Source organism: Pleurodeles waltl, chromosome 3_2 (assembly GCF_031143425.1).
Source record: "Pleurodeles waltl isolate 20211129_DDA chromosome 3_2, aPleWal1.hap1.20221129, whole genome shotgun sequence".
Lineage (NCBI taxonomy): Eukaryota > Metazoa > Chordata > Amphibia > Caudata > Salamandridae > Pleurodeles > Pleurodeles waltl.
Window position 1 is genome coordinate 85095660 of NC_090441.1, and position 22969 is coordinate 85118628.

The 22969-nt window shown below is 45.6% G+C and overlaps 1 protein-coding gene across 2 annotated transcripts in view; it reads left to right on the plus strand.

Moving 5' to 3' along the window:
- Positions 1-22969, plus strand: part of LOC138286509 (4-hydroxyphenylpyruvate dioxygenase) — a 560744-nt gene that overhangs the window by 310841 nt on the left and 226934 nt on the right. For both annotated transcript variants that reach the window (XM_069226859.1, XM_069226860.1), the window contains exon 7: positions 20744-20833. In XM_069226859.1, coding sequence (XP_069082960.1) covers positions 20744-20833 — 90 coding nt within the window. The remainder of the gene's footprint in view (positions 1-20743; positions 20834-22969) is intronic.

The following is a 22969-nucleotide window of genomic DNA, read 5'->3' on the forward strand; positions in this document are numbered from 1 at the left end:
GTATCTACAGTTCTTAGGAGTCTGTTACCTCAAAGTGATGCCTCGTTGGACGCAAGCTAATGGAGAGGCAGTAAGGTTCATGAGCCCCATTACCAAAGCAATTCTCAATGCCCATGCTCAGCACTGTCATTTAGAAAGGGCACTGTATTTGTTGGACCGTGAATACCAGAAACCATCGCATGCCATCACGGGAGAAACCCAAGCCAACTATGTTCTGAACAGACTATTCAAGATGTAATACCCCATCATTTGACCTGGGCTCCCGAGCCACTAGCGGTAGAGGCTGTAACTGCCAAGTGGCCCCAGCAAAATGATGACCAGAGTCAGAAACGGAGAGCCCATGTGACTGACATCCACGTAGGAGATTTTGTGACTGTTGTGTGCCACAACCCAGGGAGCAAATTAGGGCTTCTGTTTGAGCCTGAGCCCTGAAAAGTGGTGCAGGTCAAGGGCATGGTGATTACTACCAGCCGCAGAGGGGACACTGTGACTTGAAGTTGGTTTAAGAAATTTGACCAGCCACCAGGTGTAGTATTTCTCGAGAGGCTAGCCATTTAGAGTGACAGGCCGGCCAGTGCTTAACTGGTTTAGATATTAGCTTCCGTGGTGGTTTCAATCCCAAGATCAACAAATACACAAAAAGAGAGTACTGGGAGAATAGCTGGCCCACACCGTCTCCCTAGAAGAAGCTATATAAACACTGAAGGTGTGGGGTAGTAGGAACTAAAAAGGGGGGATGCTGTGTTGTCACACAGGAGTCAAGGGGAGTTTCCTTTACGGACTAGGTGGTCTCACACACATAATAGTGTCTTGCTTCATCATATGACCACCTAGCCCCACCCAAGTAAGATGATACTACTTGGGCGGACTCAACCTCTTGGTTAAAAGAACCAGAGGGAGTGCTGAAATTAAACTGACTGGATAGTTACAGTGATCCAGATAGGGTGAGTAATAAAATTACCGAGCAAGTCACCGATAACTATTCCTAATTTTAATGGTGGTGTATGCTGGTAAGACTAAAAAATCTATATGGGGGAAGAGAGGCTCGTTAGAGAATAATGTCTCTAGGAGTCTAAAAAGAAGTACATAGGACCAACATGTTTCTGCCCTCACTGTGTGCTGGGAAGTCAGGGGCATTCGTCAGGGTCGGAGCACATGTAGTCAGTGGGGTGCTCAAAGAGAATGGTGTGGCCTACCTGAACAGGTAGTTCACGGTGGGGTAGGCCTGTGGTAGATGATAATTAGATCACAGTTATTCAAGGTGGAATAAGTGGGCACTGCACACAACACAGCAATTGGTGAGGAATAAAATAAGATAAGGTAAAAAACACTCACACACGCATGCAAATGTGACTTACCCCGGGCAGAGGGGCGGTATGCCTCAGGTCTGGCTGATGCCGGGGGGGGTTTTCCCTTGTAGTCACACTCTGAGGGGGTCAACAGTTTAGCGTGGGGTCAACAGTAAAAAAGGAGACGAAAAGTAGGGGCGCAATGTATGCAGAGGGGAGACTAGAGACCAGGGGGATTAATGAGGGGAGGGGATAAAAAGAGCAGAGGAGAGAAGGAAGGGAGGAGGGACTAATAGAAAAAAGAGAAAGAGAGGGGGAAAAAAGGGGTGGAAAAAGGAAGAAAATGGGGGCAGAACATGAAAAAAAAGGGGAAAGGTGTCAGAGAAGAAAAGAAAGAAAACGCCAGGTCATAGAGACTGTCCAAAGAAAGATCAGAGCGTGGAAGAGAGCAAGGGAAAGGGAGAGAATTCCAAGGGGCCAGGGAGGCCATCACTTACCACTCCAAAGGGAATACCATGGGGGGTACCTACATGCCGGAGCCAGGCCGCTCTGCTACCGGCTAGTAAGCAAAGTGAGTCTTTATGGTGGCTTGCAGCCAATCGGTCTGGTGCTCCTGGCGTGGGGGCGGGGCCCGGACGGGATCAAGTATGCCGGGCAAAGCCAGGTGAGCCCGGTTCGAAATTATTGGTGTGCCACGCCCATATGATTAGCCGCGCCCTCTCGGGGGCTGTGCCGTGTCATGGGCCTGGGGGCCAGCAGGGCCGTGGTGAAGCGTTGTGGTCCGCGGGAACCGGGGCCCCGTGGGAAAGTCCACGGAACGTAGGCATAGTTGTATCCCTGTCGTGGCGCGGCTGGCGCACACGGGGGTGGAATCCGCCGTGACGCGGCGCGTATCGCGCGACGCGTCACTGAAAGCAGGGGCCGCTGGGAGAGCGAGTCCCAGAACGGCGGACTGGTAGTCCAAGCCGAAAAGGAAGAAAAGGAAACGAAAGGGAGCAGGGGGAGGGGAACGGGGGGGTGGAAAAAGGTAATTGATAGGCAGGGGAAAGGGGGGAAGGAAGAGCTAAGTGGGGGGGCAAAGGGGAAGTGAGGAAGAAATAGAGACAGCAAGGAGGAAATGAAGAAAAAGGAAACCAATGGAATGGATAATGAGGAGACGAGCCCAGTCGGGGGAGAAAAAAGAAGAGATGGATAGTCACGAAGAGGGGGCAGGGGAGGTTGGGGGGGGGGGGGGTTTGGGGGGGGGGAAAAGGAAGGGAAAAAAAGGGGGAGAGAGCTACAAAGGGGAAAAGAAGGGGAGAGAAAGGAAAGGACAGTAAAGAAACAGAGGGGAAATCAGGAAATTGATAACAAAGATAAAAAAGAGGAGGGGGGGCGGAAAGCCAAGTGTGGGGGGAAAAAACAAGGTGAGGAAGAAAGAGCAAAAGATAGAGAGAGAAAAAGGGAGACGCAGTTGAACACACAGAAGGTGGAGGAATCGGGGGGGAAAAAACAGGTGAAAGAGAGGAAAAAAGAAAAAAAGGGGGGGGGAAAAAAGCAGGAGGTGTAGGGAGGGGGAGTGATGATGGTGTAACTGATATGGGGTCTAGGGGTTTACTCAAGTATGTGGAATTGCTCCACATGGTCCGACCCTGACGAATGCCCCTGACTTCCCAGCACACAGTGAGGGCAGAAACATGTTGGTCCTATGTACTTCTTTTTAGACTCCTAGAGACATTATTCTCTAACGAGCCTCTCTTCCCCCATATAGATTTTTTAGTCTTACCAGCATACACCACCATTAAAATTAGGAATAGTTATCGGTGACTTGCTCGGTAATTTTATTACTCACCCTATCTGGATCACTGTAACTATCCAGTCAGTTTAATTTCAGCACTCCCTCTGGTTCTTTTAACCAAGAGGTTGAGTCCGCCCAAGTAGTATCATCTTACTTGGGTGGGGCTAGGTGGTCATATGATGAAGCAAGACACTATTATGTGTGTGAGACCACCTAGTCCGTAAAGGAAACTCCCCTTGACTCCTGTGTGACAACACAGCATCCCCCCTTTTTAGTTCCTACTACCCCACACCTTCAGTGTTTATATAGCTTCAATCCCAAGATCACCTGGTGGGGTGGCTCAGCAGGACACAGCCTAAATGGGAAAAGCTGACAAGGAGAAGGGTCTGTTACATCATGTTCGGGAGGCACCTCCAATATGATTTGATGGCCCACCACAGGACCTCCTCTTGAAACCATAACTTTCTCATATCATAAAGCAGGGTGGTTGGTGCTTGATGGCTGTTTACTTAGTTTTAGGAGGAATGTAGGGTATATTTGGCCTGGGGAGTGTGCTGTTGATTTCTTCTGTCCTTTGTTGTTGAGGCTAGAATGGGTTGGGTGACAAATTAGGTCATCAGATCTATATTACGGTGCATGCCCAGTGAGTGGCAGTAGGAGAATAGAGCATCTGCAACAAAGCATGTACTTCATCTCTTCCCAATAGTGAAAGTGTAGCGGGGACCAAGTACTTGCTGGGGGTAGATGTAAAAGTAAAAACTTCTGCAGGTGTGTGTTGCATTGCTATTATTAATGTCTATATGAGATCTGTTCCCTATAATGTACTCTCCCCCATAGTGGCCCACCTTGCTGATATTTTGCAGCATCTTAAAGGTAGTACTCTGAAACTTATTGCTGGTGACTGTAACACAAGTCTCAGAATAGGGTTGAGGAGGCTAGATTGCTTGCCATATCCAATTAGTCCAATGGATAGCCGCGGGGTGTTTGATCAAATCAGAGAAACCTCTAGTGCAGTAGCAACTCAATAAGAAGATCTGATCCTTGAGCATGACTTAAGAATTGCAAATGGCAGCACTAGATCGGATTTCCCCTCAAGCCAACCTTTAAGAGAGGTCCTGTTAAATCTCATATTGACTACCTCTTGCTGGATCAGGATGTGTGGGCCTCTCTAATTGATATGGCTGTCATCTCTAGAGCAGATAGCGACCATGACACTTTAAGTGCTGTATTTGCAGCGGCTATGTTCACAAGCAGTAACCTATCCCAATATGAGTCCAGTAGAGGCAGGTAATAATAGAAGGAGTGTTGAATGGGCAAAAGTTATGGATAATAATGCTATCCAAACCCAAATCTATGCGTTGTTTGTGGACAATTTAGCTGAGGCAACTAACAAGAGAGGGTGTATGCCCGAAATGGTCCCTGTGCACTGCCAGTTCATGGAACAATTAAGGCCCTTGTTCTTTAAAAATAGGAAGAGAATAAGCTCCCTTCAACACTCCCCAGTGTGGTACACCAAGGAATGTAGGAATGCTAAGACCAAGCTCTTGGAAGCCCTGAAGTCTGGCACCAAACCACAAATAACCTTTGCAAGGAATCATTATAAGTCTACTCTATCTAAAGCGAAAAAGAGTTATGAGATGGATCAATGGGATTAGCTGACTAAGAGCAAGAAGACAAAGGGATTTTGGAAATTGGTAGCATCCAGCTCAAAAATAATTAATAATCATCTTGACACAGTAGTGCAGCCTGAGGGGTGTGTAGAACACTTCAGGGCCTTGTATAGTGAGAAGGGGCAGGAGCACATTGGGAATGCATTGGAGGAGTACAATGAGGGGGTTGCCTTGATGCTCCAGTGGCTCGAACTAATCTCTTACAGAAGGAGGATAACATTGAGTCAGAGCCCCCCTACTTCACCCTGGAAGAAACAATGGTAGCATTAATGCAAATAAAGAAGGAAAAGCCCCCGGGATTGATGGTATTCCAGGTGTTTCTATACCATCCTTACGTGTGGTGTCCCTATATTAATGCCCTTAGTAATGCCATTATGAGGGCTGAAGAATTACTGCCTTCTTGGTGAGGAGCGGTTGTTGTACCAATCTATTAAAAAGGGAGTAGGGACCTCCCCTCCAACTACAGACCAATTAGCTTGATGGATAACGCCCCCCAAAAATTCTGAAGACAGGTACTGGCGAAGATACAATCGTGGGTTGCAGATAATCATATTCTTGAAGACGCTCAGGCAGGCTTTAGGTCCAATATTAGTACCCTTGATCAGGTCTTCCGGTTCAAGCTGCTGTGCTGGAAGTATATAACCCTGAAGAAAGACCATTTGTACGTTGTTTTTATAGATCTGCGGTCGGCATTTGATTTAGTCCCAAGGGATAGTTTGTTGAAAGTTCTTGAAGCTTATGGGGTGCCATATGAACTATTATGGATTTTAAGAGCCCTCCACACAAACACCTCTGCAAAAGTAAGGTAGAATTTGGGTGGGGACCTAATGGGCAAGATTCCGATCAAGCGGGGAATAAAATGAGGATGTATATTGGCTCGGCAATATTTGACCTCTACATCAATGGTGCAGTTAAATGGCTCTCCCAATGTATGCATGATGCCCCTAAGTTTGCTGGAACCGCAATCCCAATTTTAAAGTTTGCAGATGATACCTTGCTAATCATGTAATGGAAAGTATTTAAGAAGGAAGTGAGGTAGGACCACGCTAATTACCACCTCTTAACCGTATTAGACAATGATGGAAAAATTATGGCCAAAGCGACTCTCTAAAGAATGAGATATGGATCACTCAAGAAGGAATCCTCACATGTCATCAAAGAAGACTCAGACCATATGTTTTCGATGGACAACATACGCTCCCTTGGCTAGAATAGAAATATGATTAAAGAAGAAAACATGGCTTGTTTGGGACTCATCACTAAGTCTATATTGAGAGCCAACGTGAACTCCTGTATGGTGCTGCAGTATGGGGCTCAAATGCATAAATGCTACAAAGTCTGTGTTCAAGTCTAAGGTCTGACAAGACTGACTTGAGGTACTGCCAGCCATAATGGCACCCACAATTTCTAGTGAACTAAGGACCAGATATACAACGTGATTCTGCAGTCGCAAAATGAGAAAATCGCCTTTTGCGACTGCAAAAGGGCCTTGTAGGATGTACTTTTCCTATTTTGCGAGTCTGTCAAATTACAGACTTGAAAAATAGGGACTGCGGCTACCCCCCCCCACGGACCACTGCGTACTCTTAAAAAATGAAACTGAAACGTTGAATTTTTTTCTTTTTAAACACAGCCTGTTGAGGTGACTGTATTGTAGAGTGGGTCAGTGAATAACAAGTATATCCATGTGTTTGAGGGTGTAATGCACGCCTGCTATCCAGCATCCCCAGCTTCTGCATGACTTGAGCCAATGAATCAGTCATTTGGGGATTAGTGCCTTGTTTTGGTGGGTGCCGATCCCAGTCCCCATCTAGGATACACTTAAAGACATCTGCCCATACAATGGAAGATCCTATACTATCTTCCAGTTTAGGAAGGTAGCCTCTTTCTAGCCTTGTTACCCCCACTTTTGGCCTGTTTGTGAGTGTATGTCAGGGAGTTTTTACTGTCTCACTGGGATCCTGCTAGCCAGGACCCAGTGCTCATAGTGAAAACCCTATGTTGTCAGTATGTTTGATATGTGTCACTGGGATCCTGCTAGCCAGGACCCCGGTGCTTATAAGTTTGTGGCCTATATGTGTTCCCTGTGTGGTGCCTAACTGTATCACTGAGGCTCTGCTAACCAGAACCTCAGTGTTTATGCTCTCTCTGCTTTTAAAATTGTCACTGCAGGCTAGTGACCAATTTTACCAATTCCCATTGGCACACTGGAAGACCCTTATAATTCCCTTGTATATGGTACCTAGGTACCCAGGGTATTGGGGTTCCAGGAGATCCTTATGGGCTGCAGCATTTCTTTTGCCACCCATAGGGAGCTCAGACAATTCTTACACAGGACTGCCACTGCAGCCTGAGTGAAATAACGTCCACGTTATTTCACAGCCATTTTACACTGCACTTAAGTAACCTATAAGTCACCTATATGTCTAACCCTCACTTGGTGAAGGTTAGGTGCAAAGTTACTTAGTGTGTGGGCACCCTGGCACTAGCCAAGGTACTCCCACATTGTTCTGGGCAAATTCCCCGGATTTTGTGAGTGCGGGGACACCATTACACACATGCACTACATATAGGTCACTACCTATATGTAGCATCACAATGGTAACTCGGAACTTGGCCATGTAACATGTCTAGGATCATGGAATTGTCACCCCAATACCATTCTGGTATTGGGGAAACAATTCCATGCATCCCCGGGTCTCCACCATAGAGTCCAGATACTGCCAAACTAACTTTCCATGGTCTCCACTGCAGCTACTGCTGCTGCCAACCCCTCAGACAGGTTTCTGCCCCCCTGGGGCCTGGTCAGCCTGGTCCCGGGAAGGCAGAACAAAGGTTTTCCTCTGAGAGAGCGTGTTACACCCTCCCCCTTTGGAAATAGATGTGAAGAACTGGGGAGGAGTAGCCTCTCCTGGCCTCTGGAAATGCTTTGAAGGGCACAGATGGTGCCCTCTCTGCATAAGCCAGTCTACACTGGTTCAGGGATCCCCCCAGCCCTGCTCTGGTGCAAAACTGGACACAGGGGAGGGGAGTGACCACTCCCCTTACCAGCAACTCCCAGGGGAGGTGCCCAGAGCTCCTCCAGTGTGTCCCAGACCTCTGCCATCTTGGATGTAGAGGTGTGAGGGCACAATGGACAGCTCTGAGTGGCCAGTGCCAGCAGTTGACGTCAGAGACCCCTCCTGATAGGTGCTTACCTTTCTCTGTAGCCAATCCTTCTCTGTGGGCTATTTAGGTCTCTCCTGTGGGCATATCACCAGATGAATGCAAGAGCTCACCAGAGTTCCTCTGCACTTCCCCCTTCGACTTCTGCCGAGGATCGACCGCTGATTGCGCCAGGATGCCTGCATAACCGCAACAAAGTAGCAAGAAGACTACCAGCAACATTGTAGCGCCTCATCCTGCCAGCTTTCTCGACTGTTTCCTGGTGGTGCATGCTCTGAGGGCTGTCTGCCTTCACACTGCACTGGAAGCCAAGAAGAAATCTTCCCCCTGCCAACGCAGGCACCAAACTTCTGCATCACCGGTCCTCTGGGACCCCTCTCATCCTGACGAGCGTGGTCCCTGGAACACAGGAGCTGGGTCCAAGTGTCTTCGACAGTCCAGTGGCCCTTCTGTCCAAATTTGGTGGAGTTAAGTCCTTGCCTCCCCACGCCAGACAGTAAACCTGTGTACTGTGTGAACTGCAGCTGCTCGGGCTTCTGTGCACTTTTGCAAGACTTCCTTCGTGCACAGCCTAGCCCAGGTCCCCAGTACTCTGTCCTGCATTGCCCAACTCGCTGAGTTGGACTTCGACTTCGAATTCATGGGACCCTCTTTTGTTGTGCTGAGACGACTGCCGTGCTCAGATCTTCTGCATGCCTGTTCAGGTGCTTCTGCGGGTGCTGCCTGCTTCTGCGTGGACTCTCTGTGTTGCTGAGCGACCTCCTCCACGGGGCACCTTCCGTTGTTGCAGAATCTTTGGCTTCTTCCACCCGGAGGTCGGGTTCATCCGGGGTTTAGTGGGCTCCAGCCCCACTGGACACTTGCGTGACTCTTGGACTTGGTCCCCTTCCTTTACAGGTCCTCAGGTCCAGGAATCGTCTTCAGTGTTTTGCAGTCAGTTGTTGTCCTTGCAGAATCCCCTATCTCGACTTTACTGTCTTTCTGGGGTAGTAGGGTAACTTTACTCCTACTTTTCAGGGTCTTGGGGTGGGGTATCTTGGACACCCTTAGTGTTTTCTTACACTCCCAGTGACCCTCTACACACTACACTAGGTCTGGGGTCCATTCGTGGTTCACATTCCACTTTTGGAGTATATGGTTTGTGTTGTCCCTAGGCCTATTTCTCCCTATTGCATTCTATTGTGATTCAACATTGTTTGCACTACTTTTCTAACTGTTACTTACCTGTTTTTGGTTTGTGTGCATATAATTTGTGTATATTACTTACCTCCTAAGGGAGTGTATCCTCTGAGATACTTTTGGCATATTGTCACTAAAATAAAGGACCTTTATTTTTAGTAACTCTGAGTATTGTGTTTTCTTATGATATAGTGCTTAATGATATAAGTGGTATGGTAGGAGATTTGCATGTCTCCTAGTTCAGCCTTCAGCCTAAGCTGCTCTGCTATAACTACCTCTATCAGCCTAAGCTGCTAGAACACCTCTATTCTACTAATAAGGGATAACTAGAACTGGTACAAAGTGTAAGTACCACACGGTACCCACTATAAGCCAGGGCACCCTCCTACATCCAGTAGCTCTTACATTGTGATATAAGTTTGCCCATCATCTATATTGGGGCCATAAGTGTACAGGGTAGTTATGGCTTTACCGCCTAGCGTGCCCTGCAGGAGGACCTAGCGCCCCACAATATCTGTTTCACCATAAATATGACAAAATGGCACCACTGGGTCGCCACCCCCCTGACATACGAGGAGTATGTTGTGGAAAACAGCTGCCCTCTCTGCTTTTTTGCTAGCTTTTGCACTTCTGTGCTCACAAGGGGCGTCTCCTGTAGACAGGCTATTTGGACTGTGTGGCATCTGAAATACGAGTGGACTCTATAACGTTTTGTGTAATCCCGCAGGCCTCGGAAATTCCAGATGAGAATACGTACTTATTCAGCCTTAGTCATCTGTAACCTCAGTCTGAGTCTGAACCCACCCTGTTGCAGGATAAATAGGTTGGGATATTGCTCCATTAAAAGAGTCAGATATGTTCACCTACCCATGCACAATAACAAGCTTTATCTTCAAACATAAACGAGGAGAAGAGTAATAACAAACCCCCATTCTCCAGAAAAACAGCATAACAATAACAACAAAAAATACTGTTCATCCATAGATCTTGACGCTGTCAGGACTAGCAGCCTAACCCTACCCGCCCAACGAACTCCTACCACTAATATGGGAAGGGCTCCCCACCACCCTGCTCTGCCATGGAAATTGCTCCACTAGACATAATTTGCTGCTTCAACATTATCAAAGAACAATTGTAGCATAAAACTGTACCTCCTCATATTAGGGATGTCCCCCCATAAAATAGAAAAAACTGAGAGGTGAAGAGGAAAGAAAATTGGACACATATATCTCCATCATCGCCAGAATATTCCCCCCACATCATACAGCAGGATCTTCTGTCATCGCTGTCAATACTGGGACCAATTCAGTATCTTTCGACCCAGCCAGTGTCACTAGGAAGGCTCGTGCCATGGTGCCATCCTCCTGCACCACAACACACCCAGAGCCTCGGATGTCCAAGCACCGAATGCCAACCTCTGTTGATCTTTCCTGGGACCTCCAGTTTGGGCCACGTGCCACCCGTCCGGAGCAGACTATCGATTGCCATGTGCCCACCTTATCCCGAGGGACTTTTTCCCACATCTCTAGCCATTGCCACACCTCCTCTGGAGTGTTAACAAGTGGAACTTGCCCCCCGAGATCACTCGGAGGCAGGCAGGATATAACAACATGTATCAGAGTCCCATCGAGCGCAATTTGCTCTTGACCTCTAGGAAACATTTCCGGTTGCCTTGCACCTTGTGGGTATAGTCAGGATAGACAGATATCTTGTGATTCTCGAAACAGGCGTTTTCAGTTTCCTGGGCAGCACGAAGAATACAGTCCCTGTAGTTAAAGATGCATGCTATGATGGCCCTTGGGGGATCCCCCGACCAGGGAGGGGCCACCAGTGCGAGATGCGCCCACTCAGTGACAGGGTGAGGAGAGGCCTGTGGGCTACAGAGATTCCCAGATCTAGCTTCCACAAATTTCTCTGTTTCGCCTCCACCCGTTCAGGGAACCTTATGAGGAGCAGGTTGGACGACACGACCTCCCCTCTGCATCCTCAGCATGAACTTCCAGGGTCGCTATTTTTTCCGTGACAGCAACCACTGTTTTTTTTTGTGCCACTACCTCTGATTGTTGGTCCAAAATGGATCCCTCCATCTCCTGAACCCTGTCCTATAACTTCTGTAAGCCGGCACGGAGGAGGTTTACCTCCAGGGCCACATCTTGATTTGTCCCTCCAGTGCCCCATCACACCTTGGCCGCACCAATATGACTTTCCAGATTCCTTATTAGATTTGACTATTCCTAAATGTCCTTCATACATTATTTCAAGTATTCTTTCCCTCAGCCAACTAGGAGGAATCACTCTAAGCCCCCTCAACAAAAATTCTTTGTCAGAAACAGAGAGGTCCTCTCTAAAGTCCCAAAATGTCTTCATTTCTCCATTTAGTTTGCTTTTGATGGGCCACCCTTCTAACACAAACTTTTTAATTTCCATTATGACATCCTGTTGTTCATAATATTTCCCGCTTTGTGACTTATTGGTGTGGCAACTTTTACAGTACAGTTTTATGCACAAAACCATTAAGTTTCCCAATGTCACCAGAGAATACTCTGAGAATTCCTTTTTCCTTGTCTCCTTTTCATCCGATTCAGGTGCCTCAAGTAATATTGATCCTTCCAACCCAGCACTGAGGGTCCTACTTCTGACCCTAACTTTCCCCATAAGGTACGTTTTCTGAACTCAAACTCTAGTACTTTTTACTCCAACATTCAATCAATCAATCAATCAATTTGTAAAGCGCGCTACATACCCATGAGGGTTTCAAGGCGCTGGGGTGGTTGTGGGGGAGGGCACTGCTACTGCTCGAAGAGCCAAGTCTTGAGGAGTTTTCTGAAGGAAAGAAGGTCCTGGGTCTGTCGTAGATCCGACGGGAGGGTGTTCCAGTTCTTGGCGGCGAGGTACGAGAATGATCTGCTGCCGGAAGATTTGCGCCGGATGCGGGGGATGGAGGCGAGGGCGAGGTTTGCGGAGCGGAGATGCTGGGTGGGGGTGTAGAAGCTGAGTCTGTTGTTCAGGTATGTTGGTCCGCTGTTGTGGAGTGCCTTGTGTGCGTGGGTGAGGAGCTTGGGAGTCTTGGGAACCTTTGGGAATCATGGAAATCTTTTGACCAGTAAATGTTACGGAGTGAATGACTAGCTCCACTAAATCACTATCTATTAGACCTGGCATCCTTGGCATAGTCTCCCCTGTCCTTTTGCCTCTGCTTCCTGTGTTTTGACTGTGTGCTGGACTTTGTTTTTGCTGGTTTTGGTACTCTGTGCACTTTACCACTGCTGACCAGTGCTGAAGTGCAAGTGCTCCCTGTGTAAATTGTATGTGTAACTGACTTTTCCATGATTTGCATATTTGATTTACTAGTAAGTCCCTAGTAAAATGCACTAGCGGTGCCCGGGGCCTGTAACTCAAATGCTACTAGTGGGCCCACAGCACTGGTGGTACCACCCACATGAGTAGCCCTGCAACCACGGCTCAGATCTGCCACTGCAGTGTCTGCATGTGCAGTTTTAAACTGCCAATTTGAATGGCAAATGTACTCACTTGCCAGGCCCAAACCTTCCATTTTTGTACATAGAAGGCACCCCTAAGGTAGGCCCTAGGTACCCCCATGGGCAGGGTGCAGTGTATGTTAAAGGTGGGACATGTACTGATGTGTTTTACATGTCCTAATAGTGAAATACTGCCAAATTCGTTTTTCACTGTCGCAAGGCCTATCTCTCTCATAGTTAACATGGGGGCTCCCTTTAAATATCTTTTAAGTGCAGTTTCACTCTGGGAGCAGATCGTGACTTGGAATTTGGGGTCTCTGAACTCACAATTTAAAGATACATCTTTTGGTAAAGTTGGTTTTTAGATTGTCAGTTTGAAAATGCCACTTATAGAAAGTGGGCATTTTCTTGCATAAACCATTCTTTGACTCTCCCTGCTTGTGTATTCCCTGTCTGGGTCAGATTGACAGTTGGGCTGTTTGTAAATCTCAAGTAGACAGTAACACAAAGAGAGTTGGAGTGTAGCCTGCATATCCTGATGGGTCATCTGGGCTAGAGTAGAGGGAGTAGGTGACACTTACACCTGAGTGGGCTGTGCCTCCCCTCACACAATGCAGTATCCAACCCCCTGGTGTATGGGCAAGACAGGATCTTGTGAACAACAGAGACTTTCCTTTGAAGTTTGCCAACTTCAAAGGCAGAAAGGGGTATAAGTAGTAGACCCAAATGCCCGGATTTTCAGATTACTTCTGGAGCCTAGAGAAACCTCTGCCAAGGAGAAGAGCTGAAGAGCTGGAGGAGGAGTGCTGCCTCTTTGCCTGTGACTGTGCTTTGCTGGGTTGGCCTGGAGTTGCTGTTTCTGCCTGAAAGAGGACAAAGGCTTGACTTTGTGGTATATTCCTGCTTGTGAAGTGTCTCCAAGGGCCTGGACTGAGCTAACCTCTTGTTTTGAAGTCTCAGGGCCATCAAAGACTTCCCCTGCCAGCATTTGGACTCTCTGCTGAGACTCCTGCCCTGCCAAGTGGTGTTCTATCCCTGAGCTCTAGAGAGGTGCAGCTAGTAGAACATTGATTGAAATCCACGCACAGGAAGCCATGCGGGGAAAATTTTGATGTACCACCTGCAACGCAGCTGTAAAAACGATACGCCACTCACCTTGCGGCTGAAATCAACACACCACTTGCATTGTGGCTGGGAAATCAAAGCATCACCTGCATCGCAGCTGGAGAAACAATGCAACAGCCACTTGCGGCTGCTGAAAATGACACAAACCCCATGCAGCGCTGTTTTCCATCAACGTGCGGTCGAATTTCGCATGCAGCATCACTGGCCATCAAAATCAACGTGAACCTGCGAGGATCCGAGGTGCCCCGTCCAGGAATCGACGCATCGCTTTCTTGCGGGAGAGAAAAATAGCACATCACCTACCTGACCGAAGAAGAAATGACTTATGTCCTCACTTGCGAGTAGGGAATCGATGCATCGCTGATTTTCCGAAGCACGCTCGCCTTTGCTGCTTTTTTTTTTATGTAAACCAGTTTTTTTGTGTAACAACAACGTTTCTATTGTTTTTTATGGAGCAAGACTCTTTATTTAAAAATTAATAACTTGACTAGTGTATGTTGCATTTTTGTTGTTTTGGTCTTGTCTTGTTTAGATAAATATTGGCTATTTTTCTAAACTGGTGTGGTGTCCATTTTGTAGTGTTTTCACTGTATTACTGTGTGTTTTGGTACAAATACTTTCCACATTGCCTCTGAGATAAGTCTGACTGCTTGTGCCAAGCTGCCAAGGGGGTGAGCAGGGGTTATCCTAGCTGTGTATCTCCTTTACCCTGACTAGAGTGAGGGTCCCTGCTTGGACAGAGTGCATACTGACTGCCAACCAGAGACCCCATTTCTAACACTGTCCCACTTGCTTACAAGTTTTTCGCTCTACACATCCTTATTAGAAATAGTAAACGGGAAACCTGGGTCCACCACTATTGATATTTCCACTCCTCCAATCAACATGTCACACTTTAATTGGTTCTCTGACACATTATTAAAATTGAGCATTCAATGCATAACACACCTTTATTATTGCTCGCTTCACTGTTGTTAGAATGATCTGACACATACTTTACAGTTTGAATGAACGCTTTGTTTTTCCTTCTGCAAACTCTGACAAAGTGGCCAATCACCCCACAATAAGAACATTTGGCTTAAATTGCAGAACATAACTTATCCCTTGATAGATGTTCCTTACTGCCACACCGGAAGCAAGCAAGGACTTTATCTTTGCCTTCTTGTTTCGCAACCCTTGTGCTTTCTTTGTTACTTTTCTTTACAGAAGTGGTCTTACAAACTACATCTTTATAGTTAGCACCGGTAGAAGCAGTCACAGCCAGGCCACATCTTTTTTATAGTTCCCCTTTCTTTACAGCTACCACATCTTCTAGAGATGAGTCACTGCTAGTCCACAATCTGTCTTGCAAATTACTGTCAATAGTGTGCATTATAATTTGGTCATGTATCAGTTCATCATGTAGTGTCCCAAACTTGCAAGACACAGCCAATTTTTTAAGTGCAGCCACATAGCCTTAGATAGGTTCATTCTTTCCTTGCTTCCTTTGAAAAAAACTGCAAACAGTCAATAGCGCACATGGTGCTGGCTGAAAGTGATTATCTAAATCGTCCAGCGCATGTTTAAAAACGTCACCATCTGTTGTAGATCTAACTTTCTTCTCTATCTGACCATATACTTTTAGACCTTCCAGTCCTAAACTATGGGGCAATATTTTCTTTTTTTATGGAAGCAGAAAATTCTTCTGAACCTTCCTCTTCTATTGTTGACATATAGTTCATAAAGATCTCTATCCACTCTGGCCATTTCATTTTGGGTTCACCCACTAGTTGTAAAAATAGCAAAGGTGGAGTAAGAGAGAAGGTTTGTGCAACCCCATAGCTATTAATGATATAGTACAAGTAATAACCTACACCATCATCATTCTCAGCATAAAAGGTACATTGAAATTACAGAATGTAACATACAAGTACAGAATCTGAACTAAATAGTTGTTACCCACACAGAATAAATATTCTCAGCATAAAAGGTACATTAAAAGTACTAGTACAACAAAAATATTTATAATGCAAACTCACTACACAGCATTTTCAATAATTCACTTTACCAAATACACCTGGAAGAACGTGCAAAAAAGTTAATAAATTACAGTACACAATGTTCACAACAAACTGAAGGGACCTCTCCCTAATAATTATGCACGAGAAAACAAAATTAAAGTGTGCGCATCACCATCTACAGCTGATATGTGCAATGTACCATCTGCTTCAGTCTGATGAACCCTTATACTTTCCAGAGCTCTATTAGGTATAAATGAGGGGTGTGCATCCTCATTATAGCTGAGTGTGGGAAACGTAACTCGTAGTACTGAGGTATAAACTCAAATGTGGAATGCAGATTGTAACTTCAATATGATGAGTAACTCTCGCCACTGAGGTGTGCATATCCCCGAAAAACTGGAATGTGGGATGCACACTATAGCAACAACAGCCTAATGTGTGGTGTGCGCATAACTGCAATATCAGAAATGCCTAAAAAAAAGTTAAATTCAATAGAACTGCATCAACCACTAGAGTGCTACTAGATTATTATTAGGTCTGCAGATCACAACAGTTGCAGGAGTGTGCAAAGGTTTCAATTCCTTTGAGACTAATCACATCTACTCCCAAAATGACCGCTAGAGGTTCAAAGTGTAGCTGACGCTCATGCTGACTACACACCTGCTCATACGCTACCATGATGTATGCCTCTCAGGTGGACGAGCTTGTGAGGAAGCTTGAACATAGCCTCACGGACAAATGCCTCTCTGGTGGACGAGCTCGTGGGGAGCTGGAGCGCAGCCTCGTGCACAACTTCTTGCTATAGCCTCTTAAAATGAAAGATTATGTTACCTCAGTCAACCCATGCTGCCTGCTCTCCTACCACATCAGTAGCCTCAAGACTGACAGGTTCAATTATCTCGGGACGTCGCTGTGAAATTTCTATATGACGGTTGCACTGCAATTCCTCTTGTGTTTTGACTACAAAAAACTCACTGTAGCACCATGTATAAATCGTCGCCAACTCTGTAGTGTTCTCTTCAGAAACAATAGAAGACTGAAGAGAGAGAGAAGGATCTTCATTAATACTAGTTCTATACCTATCAGAAATATCAAATAAAAGAAGAAAGCACATCAAGAAAATAGCGTGTCCTACTCAATATATACCACTCAGAAAACAGGAGCTTTTTCCAAAAGTTGTTCCAAACGTCTGGAACTTCCTGAAGTTCCCCTTAAAGGTTTCAAAGAGTCCAAAATACAACTCCAAGGGTCTATTAGCTCTGAGATGGTCCTTGGAAGTTTGGAACTCCAATTCCCACAATGCAGCCAGGCAAATCCTTAAACGTCCCCTGGGCACACTCCAGGCTGGGGACTTCTTGAGAGTGATGGTGCAGGGAAGCTCTGTTAACCTGTTGCTCTCAAGGAGTCCAATCCTTAATCATTTTGGAAGAAAGGCAAAGTCCGCAGGCTGTAGTTCCCGGTGTGCAGTAGGAGCAGTCCTTCAGGCTGCATTCCTTCGAGGTGGCCAGCAGGGCAGCCCTTCTTCTCCTTGGAGTTTCGGGTAACAGATCTGAGTTGCTGTGCAGCTCTCACCTATTTATTCAATGATGGGGCGACAAGCAGAGAGGAGGGCACCCTTGTCCAATGAGATACAGGGTGCCACCCAAATGCATGACAGCTTCTTCTAAAGTGTGGCATGTTCTTGTCCCACAAAGCACTGCACTTTTAAAATTCAAGATGGGGGAATCCTCTTGAGAAGCGTAATACCTGGCTAAACCAACCTACTGGTGTGGCTCATTTGCATTAACACCCCCCCTCCAGACCTTCTGCAAATTCCATTCTTGGGCCTGCCATCTGGCTGGGGGGTACAGGAAGAGGGGGTAGGCCTGGCTGGCATGCCTTGCTGTTTTGCTCTCTTTGAAGCCCAGTTTGATTTACCCATCCCCCTTTCTGCCCTGTTCCTTGCAGCTGTAGGGTCCCCCCACCAGATAACCCCTGCTCTACCAGGCCACGTATCACCTCATCAAAGCAGCTTGGCTAAGTCTGTTAAGGCTGCCCAATCTGTAGAGGCTGCTAGAAGGCCGGATTTTGGCTCACAGAAAAGAAAGCCCTATAACTTCTCTTCTGCAGTAGTTATAGTAAATTGAACAGTGGCAAGTTGTTTGATTTATCATTACCATTCTTTTAGGTCCTTGAATTACATTTTTAGTTCCTTCCTAGCAATATTTATACTTAAATCAAATATTCCAATGTTAGCCTCTGGAGCTAAGTATCTACAATGGGGAAAAACGAAATAGGCAGTTTTTCTCTTACCAGGGCATATAAAACATATTTTATAATCTCCCTGCTTATAGTTACATGGCACCCCACCCTAGGGGCACCTAGGGGAGACCATAGAGGTGACTTATATATAAAAATAAGATAGATTACCACTTTGCAAATACCAAAAGTCGAATTTGCAAATATTTCACTTTTAAAGACAATCTGCAAAGCTAATGGATCTCTAAACCTCCCTGCCCAATTATATACGTGGGGCTTATACGTAGTTTGAATCCCCCTTGCCTCTACAGGGGTCTGTCATTGCCCATTGTAATTATACCTAATTGCCATATACTTTTTTAGTCAGAGCACGGGCCCTGGGCCTGGTTAGCAGAGCCCTGGACACAGTCAGAGTCAGTTACCACCAGTATCAGTCAAAACAAATGGGGGTGAACAGGGCTACAAGGATGACTTTCTCACAGTCCTGTATTTCCTTATGATTGGAATGTGAAAATAGGCGCCTTGAAGATCTATTGCACACAACTAACCACCTTGGAATAATTAAGGGTATATCTGATGCAACAGTAACATTCAGAATCTCTCTTTCTTTATTCATGTGTTTGTTAGTCTCAGATTGAAAATGAATCTGAATTCTCGTACTGGACATTCCTTTTGAACCAGAAAGTAACAATAATAAGTTCCTGTTCCTTTTTGGTATGAAGGTGCTTCCTCCACCACATTCTTTTGAAGTAGAGTACTCACTTCCTCTTGAAGCAAGTCTTGATGATAATGAAAGGAATTCTTTGGTTGTATACTAGAGGAAATTTAAACTTAAGAGAATACCCATTCTGAACAATATTCAAGACCTACTTGTCCTTTGTTATGTTCTCCTACTTTTGGACACAATTTGAAACACCTCCCCTCCCTGATTAGAGTGACAAACGGAGAGGAGGGAATGGAGGCTTCAGTGTTTTCGTGGAAACTTTTCTACATTTGCCAAGGCCTGTTTGCCTCCTCTGTCTTTAGAGAACCTTGTGGGATACTAAGGCTGCCTTTCAATCAATCAGGGTGACTACTCACCCATGAGGGTATTAAGCCTGGCGGGGTGGGGGAGGGGGGTAGGTCTTGAGGTCCTTCCTGAGCAGAAATGTGGAGCAGAAGTATCTGGTGGGAGCGTAGAAGGAGAGACAGTGGTTGAAGTATGCAGGACCGGCATTGTGGAGGGCTTTGTAGGCGTACTTGAGGAGCTTTAAGGTAATGCTTTAGTCGATAGGTAGCCAATGAAGGTCTCTCAGGTGGACGGTGGTGTGGCTGTGGCTGGGGATGTTCAGGATGAGTCTGGCAGAGGAGTTATGGATATTCTGTAGTTTCTTCAGAAGTTTCTGGGTGATACCAGCGTAGAGTGTGTTGCCATGATCTTGTCTGCTGCTGACGAGCGCATGGGTGACCGTTTTCCTGGATTCGGTGGAGTTCCACTTGAAGATCTTTCAAAGCAGGAGGAGCGTGTGGAAGCAGGAGGATGAAACAGTGTTCATTTTGTGATTCATTGAGAGTGAGGAGTCCAGGATGATGCCGAGGGTTCGTGTGTGGTCCATAGTCGTGGATTCTGAGTGCTGCGGACCACCAGGAGTCGCCCCAGGCAGAGGGGATGGAGCCCCGGATGAGTACTCTGATCTTGTCTGAGTTAAGCCTGAGGCAGCTGTCCTTCATCCAGGGGGCAATTGCCTTCATCCCATTGTGGAAGTTGGTGTTGCCAGTTGCGGGTTAGTCTGTGAGGGAGAAAATCAGCTGGGTGTCGTCAGTGTAGGAGACGATGTTGTGTATGTGGCTTTTTATGATAGCTGCAAGCGGGGTCATGTAGATGCCTTTGCTGTGATTATTGTTGTTGCAGTTGAAATAGAGGGATTTGAACCCTCTCTGGGAATTACCCAGTTTTATGGTTTGTTGCATCACCTGAATTCTTTTCGCGACCTTTCATTTGGAACATCTCATCATCCACATGTGATGAGAATAGGGAATTTTCTGAAAATAGGAGGTTGAGAATTCTTTGCTGGGCTTCTGGTTTTAAGCCTGGCAGTCTCAACCGAACTGCACCTGTGGCAATACTCATGGGCAGATAGGTCAGAAGCATCTGCTGCATCATTTATAACCTGTTTAGACACCACCATAATCCCTTCTTGTAGGAGTTCTTGAAAATATTGTCTGTTGTCCTTTGGAAGCTTCTCTGTGAATATTTGTATGGAATCTCATAGAGATCTATCATTGTGACCTAACAAGGCAATTGTTATTGTAGTCTTCATGCCAAAACATAAACATACATGAAATGTATTATTCCTGAGCCAAGTTATGCAAGGATAGTAGAGTGCTTTTACATACAACATGAATATTAATGCTGTTGGACTTTATTCTGTGGTTGAAGTTGTGGGAGCATTAACATTCACAATGGGTGAATGCCAAAACATGGCCGTTATTGAAGCATGGGTACCTTTGCTGGAGCACCTATTTATAATGATTTTGGTGCGCTAGAATCTTCATCTTGCTACAATTTAGTATACATCTTGTATACTCCCATCACCTGAAGGTATTCGAGTGGGCTTTGTTGACTGCTGTTGATTTACTCTTTCTTTGTTGGAACCTAAGTGAAGTAGTGTTTTGGCTTGGCGTTTACGTGTTTGTTGATTATACATGACATTTTACTTTTTCCACAGAACTGTCGCATGGCTTTTTTTTTAGCATATAGCGCTCAAAAAGATGAATTACCTTCTTTATCTTTCACAACGTGCTTCTTCTAAATGCATGTCAATGCTTGTCTTTCCTCCAGAAGGCTAAGGAACGCGGTGCTGTCGTGATCAAAGAGTCATGGATTGAGGAGGACGAAGGTGGGAAAGTGAAATATGGAATAGTTGGAACTGTGAGTAGGACAGCGTTCAATTACGCATGCATTTGCCTTTGGAAGAAGAAGAACAGATAAGCGGGTCTGTCTCTTTATTATGGCGTGCTAAGGCAGGTGGAGGGTGTGGGATTATCACACTGTCCTCCTTAAACTGCTGCAAGAGCACCATATCACTACAGTATTTCAGGTTCCAACGTATCTATATTTCACTCGAGTAACATGCCTGGTTGGATCTCCAACGAGTTTTACTTCGAATGCTGCACCTCCTCCATGTATCAATAGAGTAATAACCTATCACCTGCACCTCCTCCATGTTTCACCCAGCTCAGTGCTCAGTGTCATACTGTACTAAATACTGCTTTAATATAAAGCTGCAGCCCTTTCACGTTTCGTTATAGTTATAGTAGATCGGGCTACACATCCTCACATCCTCAGTGTTTAACTACAACAGTAACTTGTCAGCCTGCATCCTTCACGCCACTGACCTGTCACCATTCACCCTCTACATGTTTCACTCCCATATAACGCTGCACTTGTTTGCTATTTCATTATAGTAATAACATGTCACGATGTACCACTCCATGTTTGTACTCCTGTAATAAGCTATGAAGTACATGTTTCACATTTTAATCCACCTGTCAAGCTGCACCTCTTCCACGGTTCACTACAGTAATATTTAATGCTGCACATCGCCATACTCTGGTAACTTCATGATGGACCACTTCCACATTTTACTTTAGTAGTAAGCCAAGATGAACCTGCTCCATCTTTTACTGTGGTAACGCGTCAAACTGTGTGCCCCGGATCCCCAACCCCTTGCGACCTCAACAGCCCAAGGGGACCCTCAGACACCACCTTTAAATGTGCAAACCATCTCCTTTTCCAAGTTGACCATCCAGGTGGTCCTGTGCCTTTGCCAAGAGACTTTCCAATGCTGCTTCCGCCAGAACCAGGAGCCGCCCAAGGCTCTCCATCTGGCACAGTGTGCCCACCGACTACTCCGACCACCCTGAAAAAGAAGAGATTGGTAACTCAAATGTACAATTTTTAATGCATTTTTAAAAGTGACTGCCTATTGATTCCTATGGTGCGGAATTACACACAGAAAGAGTAACTTTATTAATACTTTGAAAAGTAATATCTCAAAAAGTACTTAACGTGTCATAAAGATTTTGGTCTTAAAATCTATATAAAAGTCTGAAGTATTTTATACATTCTGTTTTTGAGTTATTCATTGAGTGTGTGCAATGCATGATTGGATTTGTGAGGCCAGCAAATACTTAGCACATCTCCTGGATTAGCCTAACTGCTCGAGCAGCTACCATAAAAATTGAAGCATTAGGTGGTCTAATTTGTACCTCTGGAAAACAACTTGTGGTTGCGTGGACCCCCTGCACAGTGTCCCTAGTTCTGCACACTACATAGAGGGCCAGCTTCTTACAATCAGGTGTCAGGGTGACCTTTAGCACTGAGAAAGTAGTCATGATAAAATATAATCAACATGAGACAAAGAGTAACATAGATCGGTTAAAAAGGAGAATCTGCTTCTTGAACTTGTGCACTCAGCTTGATCTATACTTTTTATACATTTTGTCAAGCCATGGGACATAGCTGAATGTCTGCACTGTTGAGTCATTCTTTTACTGCAGAAGCACATGTTCTAATCCCCAGTCATCGGAAGACAAGAAACAATACGTCTTTTTTCACAATGGAGAATGTGGCCGCAGCAGAGGATGTGAGATAGACTTTCCTTAAATTAGTAACAGAATCTGCAGGTATCCAATGGTCCTTGAATTTTTCCAGTGTTGGTGTATTTCTCCAATGGCAAAGAGACCACAAGAAAGTCTAATGAAATATTTTTTTAATTTCGTGGAAGAGGTTTCTATCAAATAAAGGTGCAGTGAGTATTTCATTTAAAAAGATAGTAGTGCGCCATAATGTTCCAGGGATTGACAGGACTTTAGCTCAGAATCAAATAGGATAGTGCACTTTTGGTTCTTTAGAATTAATTTGAACAGCTGTCGCAGCAAGTTGGTTTTCCCAGTCAATTGCATATTTTAGTTATTTCGTGCATGATGGAGCTTGGCATGGTGGTTGGGTTTACACATTCCATCGATTTTCTCAAGAATGAGGCACAACATGGATTTTAGTGAG